Raw genomic sequence first — 20,175 nt, forward strand, 5'->3', positions numbered from 1 at the left:
ATTAACATTCTCAAATAATGAATTTCACCGATAAAAATTAGAGCTCATAACATGAAGGATCTGCATAATGTTGAGAGCATTTAGTGTTAAATAACACATTCTCTCCACCATTATGATTAATTGATTCATGAAAATTTTGCAATAAAGTTTAGCACTGGGGCACTTTCAACCATTCAGAGCTTAGGACAGTGAAAAGAGAGTTGTAGTGGTTGGACAGCAAAGCAGAAGAAAGGAAGCAGGAATGGAGGTAAAGTGAAAGCCAAAGCAGTGGGTGTAGCTAGGGGTTGAAGGAACACTGCAAACACCTTTAGTAATGCCTAACTGCACCACGTGAGATGTACTAACAGCATTACCACCCTACAGGGGCTTCCTGCATTTTGAACAGTAAGTGTATGCACATGGGCTACTTCTAAAATGGCTGTTTTGTAATTAACTACAAAAATAACATTAAATATTATACTGCATACATATGTTACATGAAACAATGCTACTTATTTCAAATAATTAAACTTTTGGTGATACATCAGTACAGAAGGTAAATTTCTTTAATTTATTAACAAAACTCACCTCTAAGTTATATGTGTGATATTTGGCCACATCTCCTGCGTGGGATATAACAAGCTGACCCTTTACCTTCGGTACATGAACCAAAACTTCTCCAGCAGTCTTGAATATTTCTTCATGGTCTTTTTCAACATCTATTGAATGAGTCACCTGAAATACAGTTGCAAATGAAAAGAACGCCAATAAAATTATAAGCATCAAAGTTGTGTACCCTACTTTTTCATCCATTAAACAAATACAAACATAAAAAAAATTACAGAGTGGACAAAGATGCAGAACAAGTATGAGATTATAATAATATACAATGCCTCTCAGATCAATTGTAATTATGTACTGTACAAGTAGTATAGTATGATTGCCTTACTTCAATTATGGGGATATTTCATAAAACCAAATATACTACATATTTTATGTCTCCACCATTTAAAAGTAATCATTATCAGTTTAGCAAAATAATGTGAACATTGGAGCAATGTAAAGTTACAGAAACTGGATAGCTAAGGAGGAAGAGACCAAAGGGAATTAATGAAAAAAAAAGAAAGCAATGAAGCTGGAACCTAAGAATGTTACATTGTAAAGACATTCGATACTGTCTACAGTGTGCTATACAAAGTCAGCAATATCCTCACTTCAGGGCACATTTTGAGACTAAAATCTCTATACAACAGATATTTTTATAATAGTTTCCCTAGTGGTAAGCCAGAATCAACAACAATAAAAAACGATAGTTTTAGGAATAAGCTCTAGAAAAAAAAAGTTACGCAGAAGCATTTCTGGGCTTGACCTGTGTCGGCCTGTGAAATGGTTCCTTTGATACTATTTCTGAAGAATAAATATTGCTATTCATCCTAGAGAAAAAAGAAACAATATAATGCCAAGATAAATGGCTCGCTCACTTCTTATAGAAGTGTCGGTATAGTAAGGAGCGAGTGGAATCACTACCAGAGGTCCCTTGCCATTTAGCTTCTTCCTTCGACAAAACCCCGAACTACGGAGGAGCCGTGCTACAGCTCCCGGTCTACTACTACCGTGAGCGCCTCCGACGCCTGAGACGACATTCCTTTCGATAGCGCGCGTTACACCAAACGTTAAAATTTTTTCGGTGCTGTGTTTCGCTCTATTTGGATTTATTTGGATTTATTTTCAAGATGTCTTCAACTTCTGCTTCTAAGTTAAGTACTGTTTGGGGTTACTGATCTCATTTTATGATGATCTTCGTGTTTTATACATATTCGGAGCCTTATCGGCCGGTATGCCCCTCGACCGCATGGCGGTATGGGTTATCTCTTTCGGTCTTCCATACCGTTAGAGATTTCCCTTTTTCTCAGTACTTTAGATATGGTTACTTATACATAGTCTCTATATCTTTATGCAGTTAGTTTTTTAGTTAGGCCTCCACGGGGCACGCTCCGACCGCACATTTCGGACCTTAGTCTAGCTACGCCTTACATTGTTAGGAGTTTTATCAGTCACGAATGAGAGTCATATCATCTTAATTATTCTGATGTTCTCTCTTTCCTTCTCTAGTTCCTGATTACCTTTAATAATATTATAGGTACTAGGTTGGCTAACATACACCATGCTTCGGTATGGCGATTAGCTTCCCTGTTATAATTTATTTTACCGTTAAGTTAGGCTTTCATACCCCAATTGTCGATTGGTGATTAGCCTGCCCCCGTTTTCTTGAACTAGAGGTTAAATTAGGCTAACATACCCCTTTCTTCGGATCGGCGATTAACCTAATTTTCTGTTTGCTTAGCTTCGTGTTCCCCGTGTTAGTCTAGCTTTAAGATATCGCTTTAATTTTATTTGATTGATTATTATAAATAATCCTATTTATATCAGTGATATTGATGTTGTTCCGACGGTTCTTCCCCACCTCGTATCTTTCACCTGGCTGGGAAGACCACCGGTTTATATCACGGTGAGCCACCCGGTTACGGGGTCCCCCTCCCACGTCCCCCCATTCCCCCCCTCCATACATTGCCATCCACGTCGATGGGTGATGACTCGTTTCTCACAGCTAGCGTCCGAGTCTGCATGAGAGGGGGTGACTCACGGGACTGGTGGGGATCTCCCCTCCCCTACTGGTACTCTCACTCGTCACGTGCCTCGGGGGCTCGGGACCTCCTCCCCCCTTCTTCTCCGTCCTTAACTGGCCGCTCAGGGGGAGGGCTCCCCTACCCCACATTCTTCCCTACTCTTTCCCCCTCAGTTCAGTCCGGCAGGTGTCTATCCGCCGCTACCGAACATAGAGAGGGGGGGAGGGAACCACTGGGTTTCCTATCCACTTAGGATAGTTCACACGAGCACTTACTGATATAAGGGGTTTTTATTTTGTTTTATTTTGTGTTATTTAATGTTTAGAATCTTTTGCGTTACTCCGGGGGGTTTTTTATTTCCGCCTCTCGTACTATCCCTTGCTTCGTTAGAAGTTTGACATTGCTCACTCAATATTAATTAACTCCGGGCCATACGGAGAACGCCGGGCCGCTCCGGAGTCTATTTTTAGTCATATGACAAGTGAGCTTAGGCGGAGGCAGAGACTTTCTTCCCCCCTCGTAACTTTTCTACGTAATATTCATACGTAGATCTCTATCCGTCGGTCCTACTCCGGCACCCACGGATAGTTTGCATATTATTCCACCGGAGGTTGTCATTGGTACTCATGTATCCTTTGACTTACAGATGTTGTGCCAGGAGATTGGGTGCAGTGCCATCCTCCAAGACCCGTGCGGCCATATAGTATGCCGTTCTCATGCAGGATGTGCAGTGAAAGTGGAGGATTTTATCGTTTGGCATCATGAAGCTTGCCAAACCTGCTACTTGCTAGTAGGAGATGCCTCACTAGTAGTAAGTTTCTTAGCACTTTCTTCATTCATTCGTCACCTGGAATACTTGTTGTTATATTATACCTTTCACATATGAGACACATATTCATATAATCTCAACACAACAGACATTCCTCCCCTATCCTCTCCTAACTCTAGACCCTTTTTTACAGGGTTCTGATGAAGAAAAGAAGAAAGCTTTGTCGACTCTCAAAGCTTGGGTAGGGGGTTTTGGCCGGAATTCTAAGGGCCGCCCCTACATTCTTACCCAGGATATGGCGGACCTAATATTCCCAGGAGCCAAGAAAGGATCAGTGGTGGACCCGATAGCGGCCGCCCCTTTGCTGGCCGACCTTCAAGTCATGATCTCCCTACAGGAGGGGGATTTCCCAGAGGACGTTGTGGCAATGAACCTCGACGTTGAACCCATGGCTATTGACTCCATGGGTACAGGTAAGGGTGTAGTAGGGGCAGCTCCTGTGGGTTCTCAGGGCCCTTTCCTGAATTCCCTTTCTCCATCACCTTCTACTGATCCTTCTACTTCCACTTCTTTCCGGGGCTTCACTGAAGAGCAGCGGTCTGTCCGTCCTAAGGCTACTTCAGTGATCCCAAGGCTAAGATGACCGAGGAGAAACTTAAAAAGTCTCTCCCCAAGAAATCGGTCATCCTGACAGACACTATAACTCCGGCTCACCACCCCGGATCAGTTAGGTCAAGGGAGGCCTCTTCCTCTGCGTCGAGGTCCCCCAAACATAGATCACGTAAGGATCGGGCTCAAGTCCCTCTTTTTGATCCCGAATCCTTTTCGGCTAACATTCTGGAGCAGGTGGGAGTGATCGTAGGGGCCTTGGTTGACAACAAGGTCGGCTCGGTGCTCTCCCAGCTCTCCAGTTCTGTTACATCTTCCGGCCAGTCGATCCAATCGCTGGCGGAACGGCTGGCCGCTCAGGAAAATGCCATCGCCGGGATCCAAACCTCGATTGCGGCAGGTTCCCCTCTATCTGTGCCACCTTCTCCTCTTCCAATGCCAGATTCCAGCCAACTGCCGGAATTCAAGGCGGCCAACCCTTGGAGGATCGCTTCGTATGCCCCGTTTGTCAACGGAATGTTGACAATCGAAGGCATAGGAACTCGAAGGCGTGAGGACTTCAAGTTCCACCCCAGAGACCTTCAACCACCATTCATTGGCTACGTCCGACTAACGGAAGCAGCGATGATGAGAGAGGACAATGGTTCCCAAGGAAACAGATGATCCATTTCCGAGGAACAGGACCATCAGGCAGACTCTAATGAGAAGTCTGGAAGAATGGGGGTGTGAAAACACCGCATCACAGCCTTTAGGAGTCCTTTCACCATTTTTACTCCGGTGGAAGGGACTCCGCTACCACTGACCTTAAGGTAGTGGAAGCAACCTTTCAGGCCGCCCTGAAAGACGAGCCCCTGCCTCAACTACGAGAGACGGAACCCACCTCTCTCTTAGTCCCAGGCTCCGAGACGTACTTACGAAGGGGCAGTTCCTACTTTCTCCAGTAGGAAAACTAAAGGCGGACTGTGCCACCTCTCTCTTTAGTGAGAGACTCCCCAGGTTGTCGGACTCTCTCATCCAGATGGAGTACGACGCCCGGACTAGGCTCGCGAGATCCCTTTCCTCCATGACTATGGCGGAGATGACGGCTCTTGTATACCAACAAGAGCCGTTATTTAAAGTTTTGGCTAAAGGTCTGCTGCACACCATGCAGTGTGACCTTTACGACTTCCTCATAGCCAGGAGAAAAGTAGGAAGCACGTTCTGGCGGAAGCTACTATCCGCCATGAACCGAATAAACTGATTGCTTCCTCAATTTGGGGAACAGACCTCTTTCCAGCACCAGTAGTAGCATAAGTCCTTCATGAGGCTTCTAAGGTCAACCAGTGCCTCAAAGTCAGGTGGGGACTGGTAGCAAAGCGGAGGCAGGAATCTTCTGGTCCTAACCCAAGGAACAAGAAGAAACCAAGGAAGTTCTCTCCCTTCCAGCCTTCTCAACAAACGTTGGTTCAGGCAGTCCCAGCATCACAAGGGCAACCATCGTCGAAGGGTCAACAACAATACCTTGTTCTGACCCCTCAGTCCCAGCAATCTCAACCCTCCACTTCCTTTGCTGTCTCGCCAGCCTACAATTCCAACTATGAAAGCCAGAACTTTCAGGCTTTCAATAGGTTTGCGAGAGGCAGTAGAGCAAGAGGTGCCTCTCGATTCAGAGATCCGGCAGGGCTGCTAACAGGGGAAGAGGTTTCCAGGGAGCAAGAGGTGGCCGCCCCTCGGCAAACCAGCAGTGAGAATCCCAAGGTAGGAGGGAGGCTGTACCTCTTCCGCCAGCGGTGGGGGTTCAGCCCTTGGGCTCAAAGTATAGTAACAAAGGGACTAGGTTGGAGTTGGCTAGAGGGCCCTCCTCCAACCAACAGATTCTATCAAGCACCAACAACGGAATTGGTAGAGTATACCGAAGACCTCCTTCTCAAAGGAGTAGTCTCGAGAGTCAACAATTTAAAATTTCAAGGACGCTTGTTCAGCGTGCCAAAGAAAGACTCGGTAAACTGAAGAATCATCTTAGACTTGTCCCATCTGAACTTATTCATTCATTGCGACAAGTTCAGGATGCTGACCGTTTCGCAGGTACGGACCTTACTTCCCCGTGGGGCCGTCACAACCTCTATAGATCTTACAGATGCCTACTATCATGTTCCCATAGCCAGACACTTCCGTCCATTCCTAGGCTTCAAACTAGGCAACAGATCCTACTCCTTCAAGGTAATGCCATTCGGGCTCAACATAGCCCCCAGGATCTTCACCAAATTGGCGGAAGCAGTAGTGCAAGAGCTAAGGAAACAGGGAATAATGTTAGTGGCTTATCTGGACGATTGGCTTATTTGGGCAAAGAACCCCAAAGAATGCAAAGAAGCAACGGTCAGAGTGATCAAATTCCTGGAACATTTAGGTTTTCAAATAAACAAAACCAAGTCCAGACTAACACCGGAATCTCGATTCCAGTGGTTAGGCCTTCAGTGGGACTTACAATCGCACACTCTATCAATTCCGTCGTTGAAAAGGAAAGAAATTGCAAGAGCTACAAAACAATTTCTCAAACGACAACAAACATCCAGGAGGTGCCAGGAGAGGATCCTGGGCTCACTCCAGTTTGCATCAGTCACAGACGTTCTGCTCAGAGCCAAACTCAAAGATATAAACAGAGTATGGCGCTCAAGAGCGAATTGCAGATCACGGGACAAACTAGCCTCTATTCCCAGCAAATCTTAACGGAAAACGTCTCCACGCCCCTGGACGGAGACAAAGAACCTTGTCAAAAGCAATTCCTCTACAGTTTCCCCCTCCATCATTAGTGATCCACACAGACGCCTCACTAACAGGGTGGGGAGGATACTCCCAGTACGAAAAAGTTCAAGGAACTTGGTCGTTAACATTCCGCCAGCTACATATCAATGTACTGGAGGCCATGGCAGTATTCCTCACACTGAAACGACTCCGTCCGCCCAAGAACTCTCATTTCATTACATTTTGCCAAAGTTTATTTCTACCCTTAAAATTTGTTCCCAGTAATTCTGAGGATTCTCCAGCCTGCTGCAAATGAAACTTAAACCTTCAATAGGTTCAATTGCATGGAAATGACAATGCAGAGCACTTACTTTAAGCCTTCCTGGATTGTGCCCCACACTGAATGATCCATTTAACGATGATCCGAGTTGTTTCCAAGATTTTCCCAAAGGAATTTCAACTTCCGCAGACCCGGATATGTGGTGCTCATCCTCCACAATCCAATACGACCCCACAGAGTTGATGTTCACAATTTCGATGCCCCAGCTTCCGTCCACCTTCATGTTAGCGGTTGTGCCATTCCATTCTCCACTTGCGCTGATTTCCAATGGCTCCCAATAATTAGCCTTTGAGCGGGTGTTTACCTGAAGGACAAACATAACTGCTTTTATCATCTTTCATGAAATTCTTGCAATTTAATGAATACAAAACATAAATACAGCATGCACTCCATTTCTAGATTGCATGTAGTTCTCTGAAAACCTTTTTCTCTTTCACCAAGAAAATATCTAAATTTATTTGGCAATTCCCGAGGTCTCTCCAAAAGTATCTAAATTTTCATCAGTAACCCAAAATTAAGTATCCAAAAGGCCAAGTTAAATCATTCTTTTCATTTACTAAATGAATAAAACCAAGTTCGATTAAATTTACCCATCTCTAAACATCCTGCATTTCTACAATTTTATGTTCAGTTTCTATGAAATAAAAAATAAATGCAAAGACATTTAAATTGAGGAATGACTACAAACTCGTTTGTGGCAAAATCATAACTGGCATTTAAATCGACTACCAGGAACAAAATTAACCAAGTTGTACATTGTTGTTACAGCAAAAATGGAATGAGTAAAAACTTTAAAACCTTACCGACACATCCATCTTCCTAAATTTAGCATTATTAGATGTCTTGATGTGTATGTGGAAATTTGCCTCTTCTGTAATAGGAGACTGCACGCTGAACGTAACAACTCCACGATTTTCATAACTGTTCATCACAATACCCTGAACAACCAAGGACATCTGTAAAGCATCAATATAAATCATTAAGTTGAAATTCCTTTTCTCTGAAGTGTTCTTTTGTGCTTTTATTTGTGAAGCTTTAAATCCAAGTCAATGAGCCCCTGTGGGCTTGTTCATATGAACAGGGTTCTCCTTCTGAATAATTATGGCAATAATAATTCGCTTGACCTGCCAGTTTTTAAAATTCAATATGTGTCGTTTATTTTATCAACATTCATGCTGGTTACAAGACACAAAGTAGTACTAAACTTACATTATGAACATTTTTGTCTGGCATCTGGACTTCAAACGTTGTTGACAGTTCCAGATCCCTGTCTCCTACTGAGAAGACAAGTTCCGATCCAAGTTGGAATCTGCATATCAAAATAAAAGGAAAGGAGAATGCATGATATACCAATGTGCACTGAAATATCCAAACACTGTACGTATGTACAAATTAACACTTGACATAACTGTTAATGAACAAGAAGAATTCAGTGCATTGTCAACTGCTTTCAAGATTGATATATATTCTACTGGTTTTCAGTCATATTACTGCAAGCAATTGGTGTAAAACAACATCAAAAGAATAAAAAAGTACTAATATTAAAAAACAAAATACTGTATTGTTTTGATCGTGGAAATTAAATTTTCTATTACAGATTGAAGATTACAGAATACCAACCACTGTTATCAAACAATATTAGTAAAGTAAAATATAAATATAATTCAATTTGCTTGGTACATAGTCAAATACTATACCATCAGACAAAATAGGCCATATTCCTTAACATAACTTGTAACAAATAAAATAAACAAATGTTTTGAAAATTCAAATTAACCTGAATTTCCTTGAAGCTATGTTGCGTAAAAATCAATATACACTATATTGTATGCGCAAACCTAGCGAATGGATAGTAGCACAGTACCCTTTGATCAGAAATCACAATTCTCTAATTTATATTTGCTTCACAACAAACCAATGACCTACAATTTAGCAAACTTATTGATCACAAAATTATCCCAGATACTTCAGTCCATCATAAAAATGTGATAGATAGTTCACATGCACAAATACCACAGTCTCCAGAGGGTAACAGGCTCAATTTTTTCTGTCTCAACACCAGGACACCTTGCCTTGAAACTTGTTTCCCACGACATTATCACTTTTTTTTGCTACTCTTAATTTTTTCATTGTCTTCCCGCCTTTTTTTCCTGCTGACACAAGGAGTAATTTGTTTGTTATGATTTTCTCTCAATTCTCTCTAGCATTGATGGATATTCCTTCCATTTGGATACCTTGATAACAACGAGATTGAGTGACTGGAGCCTCATAGTTTGGTAGTCTGAAGATATTTCAGTGCACCAACCAGAGTCATTGTAGACATCCGAAGCTCCTACAGAAGGAATCTCAACAGTAGGACTATGCACAAAGGCACAGGACTGTAAACAATGGATCCACAAACATTTCATGGTAAATGAAATGGGTAATTTGGAATAATAGATGAAATGTGTTTGTTGTCAAGCAAGTCAGTATTTAAACATCTTTGACAACCCCCTAAGTCTAACAAAGTTACTCCAGAAAATTTTCTTCAGAACACTTACTTGGATTCATCTGGGAGAATCAGAGTATAAGTAAGATGATGACTATCACCTACTTCATCGCCAAGTACAACAGTAAGTTCTGTCTGCCAGGTCCATGACAAAACTGACATGGAGCCTCTGAAATGAAATGAGATATATAAAGAATAATCATCCTTTTGGTGATACAATCTCCATGACAGCAATAATGGAAATATATCATGAAATGAAATTCTTTACTTCCACCGGATAACTTTACATTGTTAGTTAATGAGAGTCAAGTTTAATCTCTTCTATACAAATCTCAGACTACAAGATCAAGAACACTTTTCCACGACTTACTTTAGTTCCAGAGGTTTGCCGTCTTTGGGCAGCTGGACCACAGACGACAACATTACTGTCCTAGCAACATCTCTCCTCACATCCCAAGAGAACTCTCCATCCAGGAGGCCAATAGAGCACCCATCATGACCGAGGGCAACCTTACCTAGCAAAAAAGAATTACGGTATGTAAATGACTATTAGATATTAAAATGCGAAATAATTAATTTACAAGTCACCACACAACATTTTTCTGTAGATGGAACCCCTAGTTTAGTATGGTACCAAAATTTTACAGGTTGTGGTGAATACATGTCGTGAGGAAAGTTGAAGATTCATCAAGCTGTAAGTTCTAACCAATTATCCGGTCCTAAGGCAAAGTCTACATGTATTCATGGTTTACTCTGCTGCTTAATAACTCTTCTGTATGATGTACAGTATACTTCATTTACTATATGTTCTTTAATAAATTTAATCTTTCATAATTCTTGTTTCTTTCTTTAGCAATTAATATTTTATCAATAATAATATACAAAAAAGATGAAATGCAGTTGAGATAAAACAGGTACAGGTATTTTCCCCAAGTGTACTACTTTAATCCTTTTACTTGTCATCTAGATTTGTCATTCTATTCTTACCTAGCCACCCAACTTCTGTGAGTCTACAGATGTGATTCACTGGAACTATTAAACTAACCTATCAAAATAATACAGGCGGCCCTCGGTTAGCGGCAGGGTTCCGTTCCTGGCCACCGACGCCAAGCGATTTTCGACGCTGAGCGATTTTAAAGCCTACGGCCGCCGCACACTTCTTTCGTAAACTCTAGACCAGTCAGAGGCACCGTAATCCCACAACGGCGCAATAAGTAAAATTATATTCATGCAGTATAGTACTATATATTTACTGTACAGTACAATGTGGGTGTCTAGAGTATGTAAAGATATAATAAAAGTTTATACAGTGTACAGGTATCTGTAGTGTTTCAGGTTACGATCATTAGTTTACGATAGTTCGATTTTATGAGAGATCAAATTACAATGGCCTAACTTTATCCATCTTCTAGTTACATAAGTTCAATAACAGCAAAAGAGAATGGTGAAGTATGGTTTTAACGTTATACTCGTTGCGTGAACGTGTACAAACCATGAACAACCGAACGAGGGGGGGAAAACGACTTTTTTTTTTCTAAGTACAACGAAACTGGATAACATCTGTTTGGCTTGTATTTCGATCATCGTACTATAGTGACAACATTACCGTATTTGTTATAAATGGGCGTTATGTATAGAATAGAACTGAGATATCTTAATGTAATAACTTTAATTCGCTATAGATCAGAGATCAATATAGATTAAAGATCAATCTGGAAAATATACCGTTAAATTTAAACCTAATTATGACTGAGCTGAGAAAACTGTTCAAGCTGCTAATGACTATTATCGTACATCGGCAACAAGGATAAAACTGCAGTAAACGTCTGCCATCACACACAACCATAGATAAAATTGGGATAAAATAATTTTAATCAAAACTACTGTGCTTGAAAGAACAACATTTTACTGTTGTTTCACGCCGATATAAGATAAATAACGTAAAGTTCGTATTACGATGATATAAAGGATTACGTATTGCGAACGGAAATCGCGTAATTTTTTTACGCAGTAAGCATGCCGCCAACGTAATCTGTTAACGAGAAAGAAAAAAAAAAGTAGTTCACATTCACAACGAGACATATTCAATAAATATTTCCACCTAAAAACACGCTGTATAAGGAAAAATAACTTTGTCTCATATAAGTCAAGTATCTAGATATCGTTTATGCTAACTAGAGCAAGAGCATTCGCTCAGAATTGCGTTATGGCTGAAACAGACTCGTATTCATCATCTGATTTCAAACCACAACATTGGCCGCTCCGCGGAATACGGGCTTAAGTTTGCCGTAGTATTTTAAAATACAATAATATGATAATACATATAATATTCTGGATACAGTGAAATAATTTATAACTTTTTAAAGGATTTATGGAAAAGATGCATAATTAATAAAATAACACAATGCATTTTTCGGAACTGGCGGACAAGAACGAACATGAAAAACCATCCCATGACAACGTGGAGCGTAGTTACAAAGGCTGCCTTAATTTGTATCTTATTTCTGTACAGAAATGAAAATACCTTTCCGCAATATATTTTCCATACACATTTTAAACATAAAGCATAAACATTTGAAAAAATCGACACATCGATCGCTAAATTTGCACACCTTCCCTCTCTCTCTCTCTCTCTCTCTCTCTCTCTCTCTAAACTCGATATTTTTGGAAGAGCGGCAGACGGCGGCAAAAAAAAGTGCAAATTAGCGATCGATGTGTCGATTTCATAAATGTTTATGCTTTTATGTTTAAAATGTGTATGAAAGTGTATTACGAATAGGTATTTTTTATTTCTGTGCAGAAATATGATAAAAGGCAGCTTTTGAAACTCCCCACCCTTCAAGTTATCGACTACGATGTGTTTTTTTTTTTTTTTTTTTTTTCATTTCCGTTCGTTCTTGTATGCCGCCGCGGCATACAAGAACGAACTTGAAAAACACATCGTAGTCGATAACTTGAAGGGGAGTTTCAAAAGCTGCCTTTTATCATATTTCTGCACAGAAATAAAAATACCTTATTCGTAATACATTTTCATACACATTTTAAACATAAAAGCATAAACATTTATAAAATCGACACATCGATCGCTAATTTGCACTTTTTTTAAATCGATATTTTCGGAAGAGCGGCAGGCGGCGGCTTACAAGAAAGAACATGAAAAAACATCGTATTTGCTATCGTGAAGGGCAGTTTCAAAAGCTGCCTTTGTATCATATTTCTGTACAGAAATAAAAATGCCTTTCACGTAATACATTTTCACACACATTTTAAACAAAAGCATGAACAATTATGAATCGACACATCCATAGCTAAATTTGCACTTATGTAACTCGATATTTTCGGCATAGAACAGCGTCAGAGGCATATATTTTACCCTAATACCTACGTAATAACTCTCCATAAAATTTGTTAATATAATTTGCATAACCTTTATGGTCTGAACGGCATTTCTGCATATGTATGAACTCGTTAGACAACGGCGCTAGCGGCGCTGTTAACTGAAATTTGTGCCGTAAAGATACCTTTAAAATGCCTTATTTTTTTAATGAATATTTTGAACGACCGCCGTAAAACCAGATTCGCCGTTGAGTGATTGCGCCGTTAACCGCGGGCCGCCGCCTGTAATTACAACTGCGTATTGATAAATATTAACACAGAATCCTAAACTTGTGGTTCCACTGTATAAAACTCCACTAAAGACACACTTTACTCTGTGTACTAACTTTTAATTTCTCTGTTGAAAGGAACAATAACGACATTTAAATTGAAGTCTGTGCTCCTCCCCTCGTTATTGAGTGTTATTTCTCCTTCATAGAGATCCTTAACCCAGTTTTTGAGGTGGAATACAATATCACCAGATATAATGCCATCCATAGCAAGTTCCAGTCCAAACACAGTGATATTCCCAACTTCCGCTGAGGACTGGAGACGCAGATGTTCTGAAGACCAGTCAAATGATTCTTGCAAGCTGGAAGGGAAAAAAGCGATGGGAGTTCTACAAATGACAATTGCATATAACAGCTGTTGGTGAAGAAATGACAAATTTGTAATCAATTTGTATTTTTCATAACTACAAACCTAAGGTCTTTATGTAAGGGAAAATCTCTATGGGCTAGTTGGATCAGGTTAAAAATGGAACAAGGTTTACGAATACATAAAACAAAATATGAGAGGGTGACTTTCTCATTGAGCAGATTAGCCACACAAATGACTTCTTCAATAAGAAGTTTTAAAACATTACCCCAAAAAAAGTTGTTTACTAATGTGAAATTCTCAAGCTGACTAATCTAGGAATCTGAAAAGTTTATATGAAACTTGAGAGGAATGAGCTTAATTCTATGATTTTTATGCCTTGGTTTAAGTTTAAAACTTTATGAATTTTTTAGTTAACCATTGTGTTTATAGTATAATACGTACTGAAGTATACATATAAGCTAGTAGTACGTATATACAAAGTAACCAGCACTTATCTATAATTTGAAAATGATAAGCCACAAAAACTTTTCTTATTTTCAAAGAGAATAGAAACTTTTCTTACACATATGTATGTATAATATAATGAGGATATGTAAACCATTATACACTACACACACTGAACAATGAACCATGTCACACTGAAAAATCCTTCTGTTTGTCGGACCACAATTCACACAAAAAACTGGATGACCATTATCTCAAAAGGAAATCTTAAGCTAAAGAGCTTGTATTTCAGGTAAAAAAAACTTTATTTTATTGTTTAAATCCTACAAAAGAAAAGAAATATGATCATTACCATAAAACATATCCTAGTAGCGCTACAGCAAGTACTAGAGTAATGCAAAAAAGGCCTACTTACACAATCTTCCAAACATTCATTCCGTCTCGGATCAGCACATCATATGACATCTCAAAGATGGCTCTCTTCTGCGTTGTGTTTTTGTAAATCCTCGAAGAAGAGCTGTAAATCCTTCCAGAAGGCATTACAGTAGTACTCTGCCCTACCATATCCCCATTTGGCCGTTGCTGAAGAGTGTCTACGTAACTAAAATGCCACGCAGGTAGTCTGATCTACAAAGAAATCATAACTTTGAACAATTGCTTTACTCTCCAACTTCTGCATTTTCATCCAGCCAATGAAATTACTAGTACTACGCATAAATGAATTACAGGTAGCCCTTTGAATGCAAGCTTTCAGCTAACAAACTTTCAAAAATACAAACTGTCATGTCTGCATGAGATGTGGAATATATCAACTACTGCCACTTTTTTCAAGAAAAGATTACATATCTTTAGTGTATTTATTATAAACTTATTTTATGTACAAATGGCAAACTCCTTCATAGAAAGCTTCATTACTGCAGAGTGCTATATGCCATAGGCTAACTACATTACTGGATGCCTAGGATTCACCGTACAAAGAAGCTTATGAAATGGAACTTGTTTGTATGTGGAAGACTTTTTAAACTACAAACCAAACAATCTAATGAAACAAAAGTAATAGAACATTCAAAGACCTCTGCTATTTAGCATCTACGATTTCTTTTGCAAAATATATTTCTTTTCATTGCCTTTTATGCAATTTAAGTTTTATACAATTATCTGGGAAAATGTTACCTCTAGTTCCATGTGGTACTTGAAGAATTCCTCACTCTGGTCATAGAAATTACTCATGATCTTATGGTTTTCATCACCAAACTGAGCAACGACTAGGTTCTCGACAGATTTATTAGTCAGTTGTAGCACATGCTCGATATCCCAGTTCACATCAGCTGCCAGGCTTGTCACTGAAATTGGCATCAAATTTAACAGCTAGCAATGAAAGCCATATTTTGCAAACACACTATATAAGTTTAGTACACTACATTTAAAGTTCCTGCTCTCTGGTTAAAATCTTGTTTACAGCAAAAAAAAAAAGGATAAAATACAATCAAGGTTAAAACAGGAGGTGGGAGAGGTAAAGTTATTTTGTCTATGAACAGTTGTACATCAGAAAAATGTCCATTCAAAATAAATAGTATGCAATTAATATTATACATATTACCATCAATAGTAGGGTTTTGTAGAACAGGATACAAATGAAGGGGATGAACTGAATGATTCTATTCTTGATTTGTTTATATATGTAGAAATATATTCATTTCAAGGGGCTGAGGATCAAGGCTTGCTAGCACAATTTAAATAGGATACTGTGTCCTAGACAGAATGAGATTAGGATCAATATACAGTTTTGTAGTTAAAGTTATCTGGTACCCTAAAAATGAAGAAGCACACGGTTCTCATTAAAAATGACCGAAGTCTACATACATACCCTGCAGTTTATTAACAATCCTTGCTGCAAGACCTGGCAGAGTAGTTTCCTCTGCTATGGTAGAGTTTTCGTGATTCAGGAGAGGAGGTGAAACTGGGTTCGTGACTCTCCAGAAAGTGGAGTGAAAGGCTTTAAATTCTCGTTGTGTGTCTCCTCCTCCAACGATAAGGGTAACATTGTTAGTTACCTTGAAAGAAATGGGTCATTATGCATATTACAGAGGCTTCTCATAAAGTTTAACATGCAGTTAATATGCAAGAAGCATCAAAATGTAAACGACACAAAATTTAGTCTCCAAAAAATGGTAACAATCTTTGCAGAGTTCTTACATAACAAAGTCTGACCCAGTTTCTAGACTAATATCAGGGATATCAGGAAATTACATTATTTTTTTCTCATTATACTGTGTGAGCTTTATCTCCAGAGCCTTTAATGGAAAAATAGAAATTTATGGAAATTAAAAAGCTTAAAAAATTTCAAGGCTTTGGAGGGTCTCCTAAAAGTTACAGAGTGAGAAAAGAATGTGAGCTCTGGCACAGACATAAGGATATTCAAAACAGACCTTAAGACAAATAACGAAAACTGCCTTAACACACCTCTGAGGCATAAACCTGGGTAATACAAGATATTTTAGTGTCGAAGTTTGGCTTCTCGGGAAGAAGCAACTGAAGGTTCACTGCATAGTGCTGGTCGTCATGTCCCGAACCAAGATCGCTGAAGCTGCCTTCCAGGACCACTAAGTGCCCATTCCAAGTTGCCTGTAAAACACTCCAAAGTTCTTAACAAAGTTTCAGTTTGCAAAACAGTGTATATGAAGTCAGTACAGTACTGCATAGTGCATGAAAATGAGAACTCAAAATTTCATGACTACCTGAATTCATTACTGATGAATTTTGTGGATTAACTTACTACACGACATTAACATCATACCTGTACTTTAGATTCGATGGTGTTATCCTTTAAAGAAAATGTAGATTCTAAGCCCAGTGAAAAGTGAGGTGTTGACAGATGAACATTCTTGAATGTTAACACCTTTCCTCTTCCTTTTGGAGCTCTGTACTCTGCTGTGCCTAAAAAAAATTTGAGTTATTCATAAGTATTTCATTTCAGTAAGTGATGATACAAATGATTTTTTGCTTGTTTGAAACATTAAACAATTATAAAAGATCAAATGTGGTTTGTGCAGCTCAAACACAAGAGCTGAAGTTGTAAAATCATAAATGAACAGTAGATCATGGAGAAAGACTCCTACTGCCCATTAAGAAAAACTGTACATATATTGATTGAAACTCTGTGCACACACATTTTGAAAGAAATATATGTATTCCTCTACAATATGCATCGTATAACTTGAAAGGCCACACCTTACAACATGGACAATATGACTCCCAGAAAGTTTTCCACACATTAATACTATGAAAATCAACTTTGATAACATGTGTCTATAGACCAACCTTTTATAGCAACATCCAAGAGGTTTCTGAGAGTCCCCTCTGTATAGAGATCAAGGGATAAACTGCTCACTTTATCAGATGAATAATGTGCCACGTACCCTTCAAGAAGGGCGTCTTCTTGGTTTGCTGGATAGCTGATGACAAGTCGTGGTTTTACACTAACCTTAAAAATGAAAACATATTTGCTCTTTTACAAAAAAAATAGCTACAAATGAAAACTTAGTAAGATACTACAGCAATTGTTAACCACTGTTACTTACGTCAGTTTCACAAACTTTCTGCATTCCTGAATCTTCTTTAATTACTTAACAAATTTTCACAAACTAGCAGCTCCATCAGGCTTTTGAAATTCAATTATCTTAAACGACAACTCCCAATTAAAGATGAAAATACAGTAGACAATTCTTTAAAATTTCAGAAAATTTACTCACTGCTAAGTTAGTCTGCTTCAACAATCAAGTCCTATATCTCCCCTCCATTACAATCACATAGTATTATAAATATATAATTGTAAATGCAACAGTTATTAAGTTTCACAGTACTGAAACAATGTTTCTACTTATGAAATATTTCTAACAGATTTCAGTTGTAAAGTGAAAAGTATATAAGAGCAAAGATAATTATACATGAATGTAGAGTAAATACCTCCCTCAAATATTTGAGCAAGACTTTAGATATGTAATGGACACTACTTACTTGTAAAATCTGAACCAGTGATATAAACCTCCACTGTTCGAACACAAATTTGCAAAATTTCTTGAAAATTGTCAAATTTCTTCAATGAATAATTTGAAATTAAAAATGAGTGAAAAGTTATCACACAGAATCCAACAATTGAGGAAATATCATGAGCTACTAACAAGTCCGCAGACACACAAGAAGTGATCCTAAGTGTTACCTCATACCTGAAGGAGACTTATCACAGAGCAGGCCACATAGTAGTAGCATCCATTAATATTGTAAAATGCTTCGAGTGTCTGGAAATTTATGCAGATGCACAAAAAAGGGACCATTGAGGGTTGTGGAACTCGAAGGCTAGAGGACTTCGAGTTCTATCCTGAGGGACTCCAACCCCCTTTCTTTGGCTATGTCCGTTTAACGGTTGCCGCCATGAGCAGGGAGGATAAAGTCCCGAAGGAAACAGTAATCCTCCCCCAGGACCAAGCTCAACAAGCTTGGCGCCGGAATCTTGATGAATGGGAATGCATAAATACAAATGTTACTGCATTCAAGAGCCCATTTACAATTTTCACAGTAAATGAGGACACTCCGTTGCCATTCATCTCAAAAGTGACAGAGGCAACAGCCCAGGCAGTCCTGAAAGACGAGCCTATGCCTCAGCTCCGGGAGACAGAACCGACTTCCCTTCTGCTCTCAGGATCAGCGGAGTTCTACTCTGACGCTCCTGCCACCTTTTCAGTGGGCAAACTCAAGCCGGACTACGGTAACACGCTGTTCAGCGAGAGGTTGCCTAGACTGTCAGAAGCCCTAATTCAAGCGGAATACTACGCTAGGATGAGGCTTAGCAGGTCCCTCAGTTCGCTAACGATGACCGAGATGGCATCTCTTATCTATGGACAAGAGACACTATTTAAAATCATGACTAAGTCACTACTGCATACAATGCAGTGTGACTTGTATGATTTTATGGTAGCGCGGCGTAGCTGTCGGAAACATGTTCTGGCGGAAGCTACTATCCGCCATGAACCGAACAAATTGATCGCCTCATCCATATGGGGCACGGACCTCTTCCCCGCCACCGCTGTGAATGAGGTTCTGTTCGAAGCAGTTAGGGTAAACCAGAGCCTGAAGATTCGTTGGGGACTCATGCCCAAATGCAAACCCGAGTCTACTGGATCAAATCCCAAATCAAAAAAGAGACCTAGGAAGTTCCAGCCCTTCCAGGCTCCCCAACAGACTCTAATGCAGGCGGTTCTGGTACCCCAAGTACCTCAACCGTCAACATCCAAGGCACAGCCGCAACAGCAGTTTGTGCTGTTGACCCAACCAGCACAATCCCAGGCTTCGACTTCTTTTGCAGTTTCTTCGGCCTTTAATGCGACCTATGAATCTCAGTCCTTTCAACCGTTCAATAGGTTCACTAGAGGCAGCAGAGGTAGGGGTCCCTCCCATCACCGGGGCGCTGGAAGAGCCACCAACCGGGGTAAGGGTTTTCAGGGAGCACGAGGTGGTCGCCCGTCAGCAAACCAGTAAGAATCCCCAGGTAGGAGGGAGGCTGTACCTCTATCGACATCGATGGGGGTTCAGCAATTGGGCACAGAGCATTGTGACCAAAGGTCTAGGGTGGAGTTGGCTTCAAGGTCCTCCTCCATCCAACACCTTTTACCAAAAACCAACAGCGGAGTTGGTAGAGTATACTCAAGAACTTCTTCAAAAGAGGGTAGTATCAAGAGTCAGATACTTAAAGTTTCAAGGGCGCTTGTTCAGCGTGCCAAAGAAAGACTCAAACAAATTAAGAATAATTCTAGACTTGTCCCATCTGAACTCATTCATTCATTGCGACAAGTTTCGAATGCTGACCGTTTCACAGGTGCGGACGTTACTTCCCCGTGGGGCTGTCACCACCTCTATAGATCTTACAGATGCCTACTATCATGTCCCAATAGCAAGACACTTCCGCCCATTCCTAGGCTTCAAACAGGAAAGAAGGCTTACTCCTTCAGAGTAATGTCATTCGGGCTCAACATAGCACCCAGAATAATCACCAAGTTGGCGGAAACAGTAGTACAGGAGTTGAGAACTCAGGGAATAATGTTAGTAGCCTATCTGGACGATTGGCTTGTATGGGCCACAAGTATCGAAGAATGCCAAAAGGCGACGGTCAAGGTAATTCTGTTTCTGGAACATTTAGGGTTCCAGATAAACAAAACCAAGTCTCGGC

At 39.9% G+C, this 20,175-nt stretch overlaps 1 protein-coding gene across 2 annotated transcripts in view; it reads right to left on the reverse strand.

Moving 5' to 3' along the window:
* Positions 1-20,175, reverse strand: part of LOC135205348 (uncharacterized) — a 77,191-nt gene that overhangs the window by 23,517 nt on the left and 33,499 nt on the right. For both annotated transcript variants that reach the window (XM_064235810.1, XM_064235809.1), the window contains exons 22-34: positions 17,274-17,436; positions 16,750-16,889; positions 16,416-16,577; positions 15,820-16,006; positions 15,126-15,295; positions 14,368-14,579; positions 13,256-13,500; positions 9,904-10,048; positions 9,586-9,702; positions 8,255-8,354; positions 7,849-8,001; positions 7,077-7,349; positions 568-714 (exon numbers count right to left, since the gene is read on the reverse strand). In XM_064235810.1, coding sequence (XP_064091880.1) covers positions 568-714; positions 7,077-7,349; positions 7,849-8,001; positions 8,255-8,354; positions 9,586-9,702; positions 9,904-10,048; positions 13,256-13,500; positions 14,368-14,579; positions 15,126-15,295; positions 15,820-16,006; positions 16,416-16,577; positions 16,750-16,889; positions 17,274-17,436 — 2,214 coding nt within the window. The remainder of the gene's footprint in view (positions 1-567; positions 715-7,076; positions 7,350-7,848; positions 8,002-8,254; positions 8,355-9,585; positions 9,703-9,903; positions 10,049-13,255; positions 13,501-14,367; positions 14,580-15,125; positions 15,296-15,819; positions 16,007-16,415; positions 16,578-16,749; positions 16,890-17,273; positions 17,437-20,175) is intronic.

This window comes from Macrobrachium nipponense, chromosome 49 (assembly GCF_015104395.2).
Source record: "Macrobrachium nipponense isolate FS-2020 chromosome 49, ASM1510439v2, whole genome shotgun sequence".
Taxonomy (NCBI): domain Eukaryota; kingdom Metazoa; phylum Arthropoda; class Malacostraca; order Decapoda; family Palaemonidae; genus Macrobrachium; species Macrobrachium nipponense.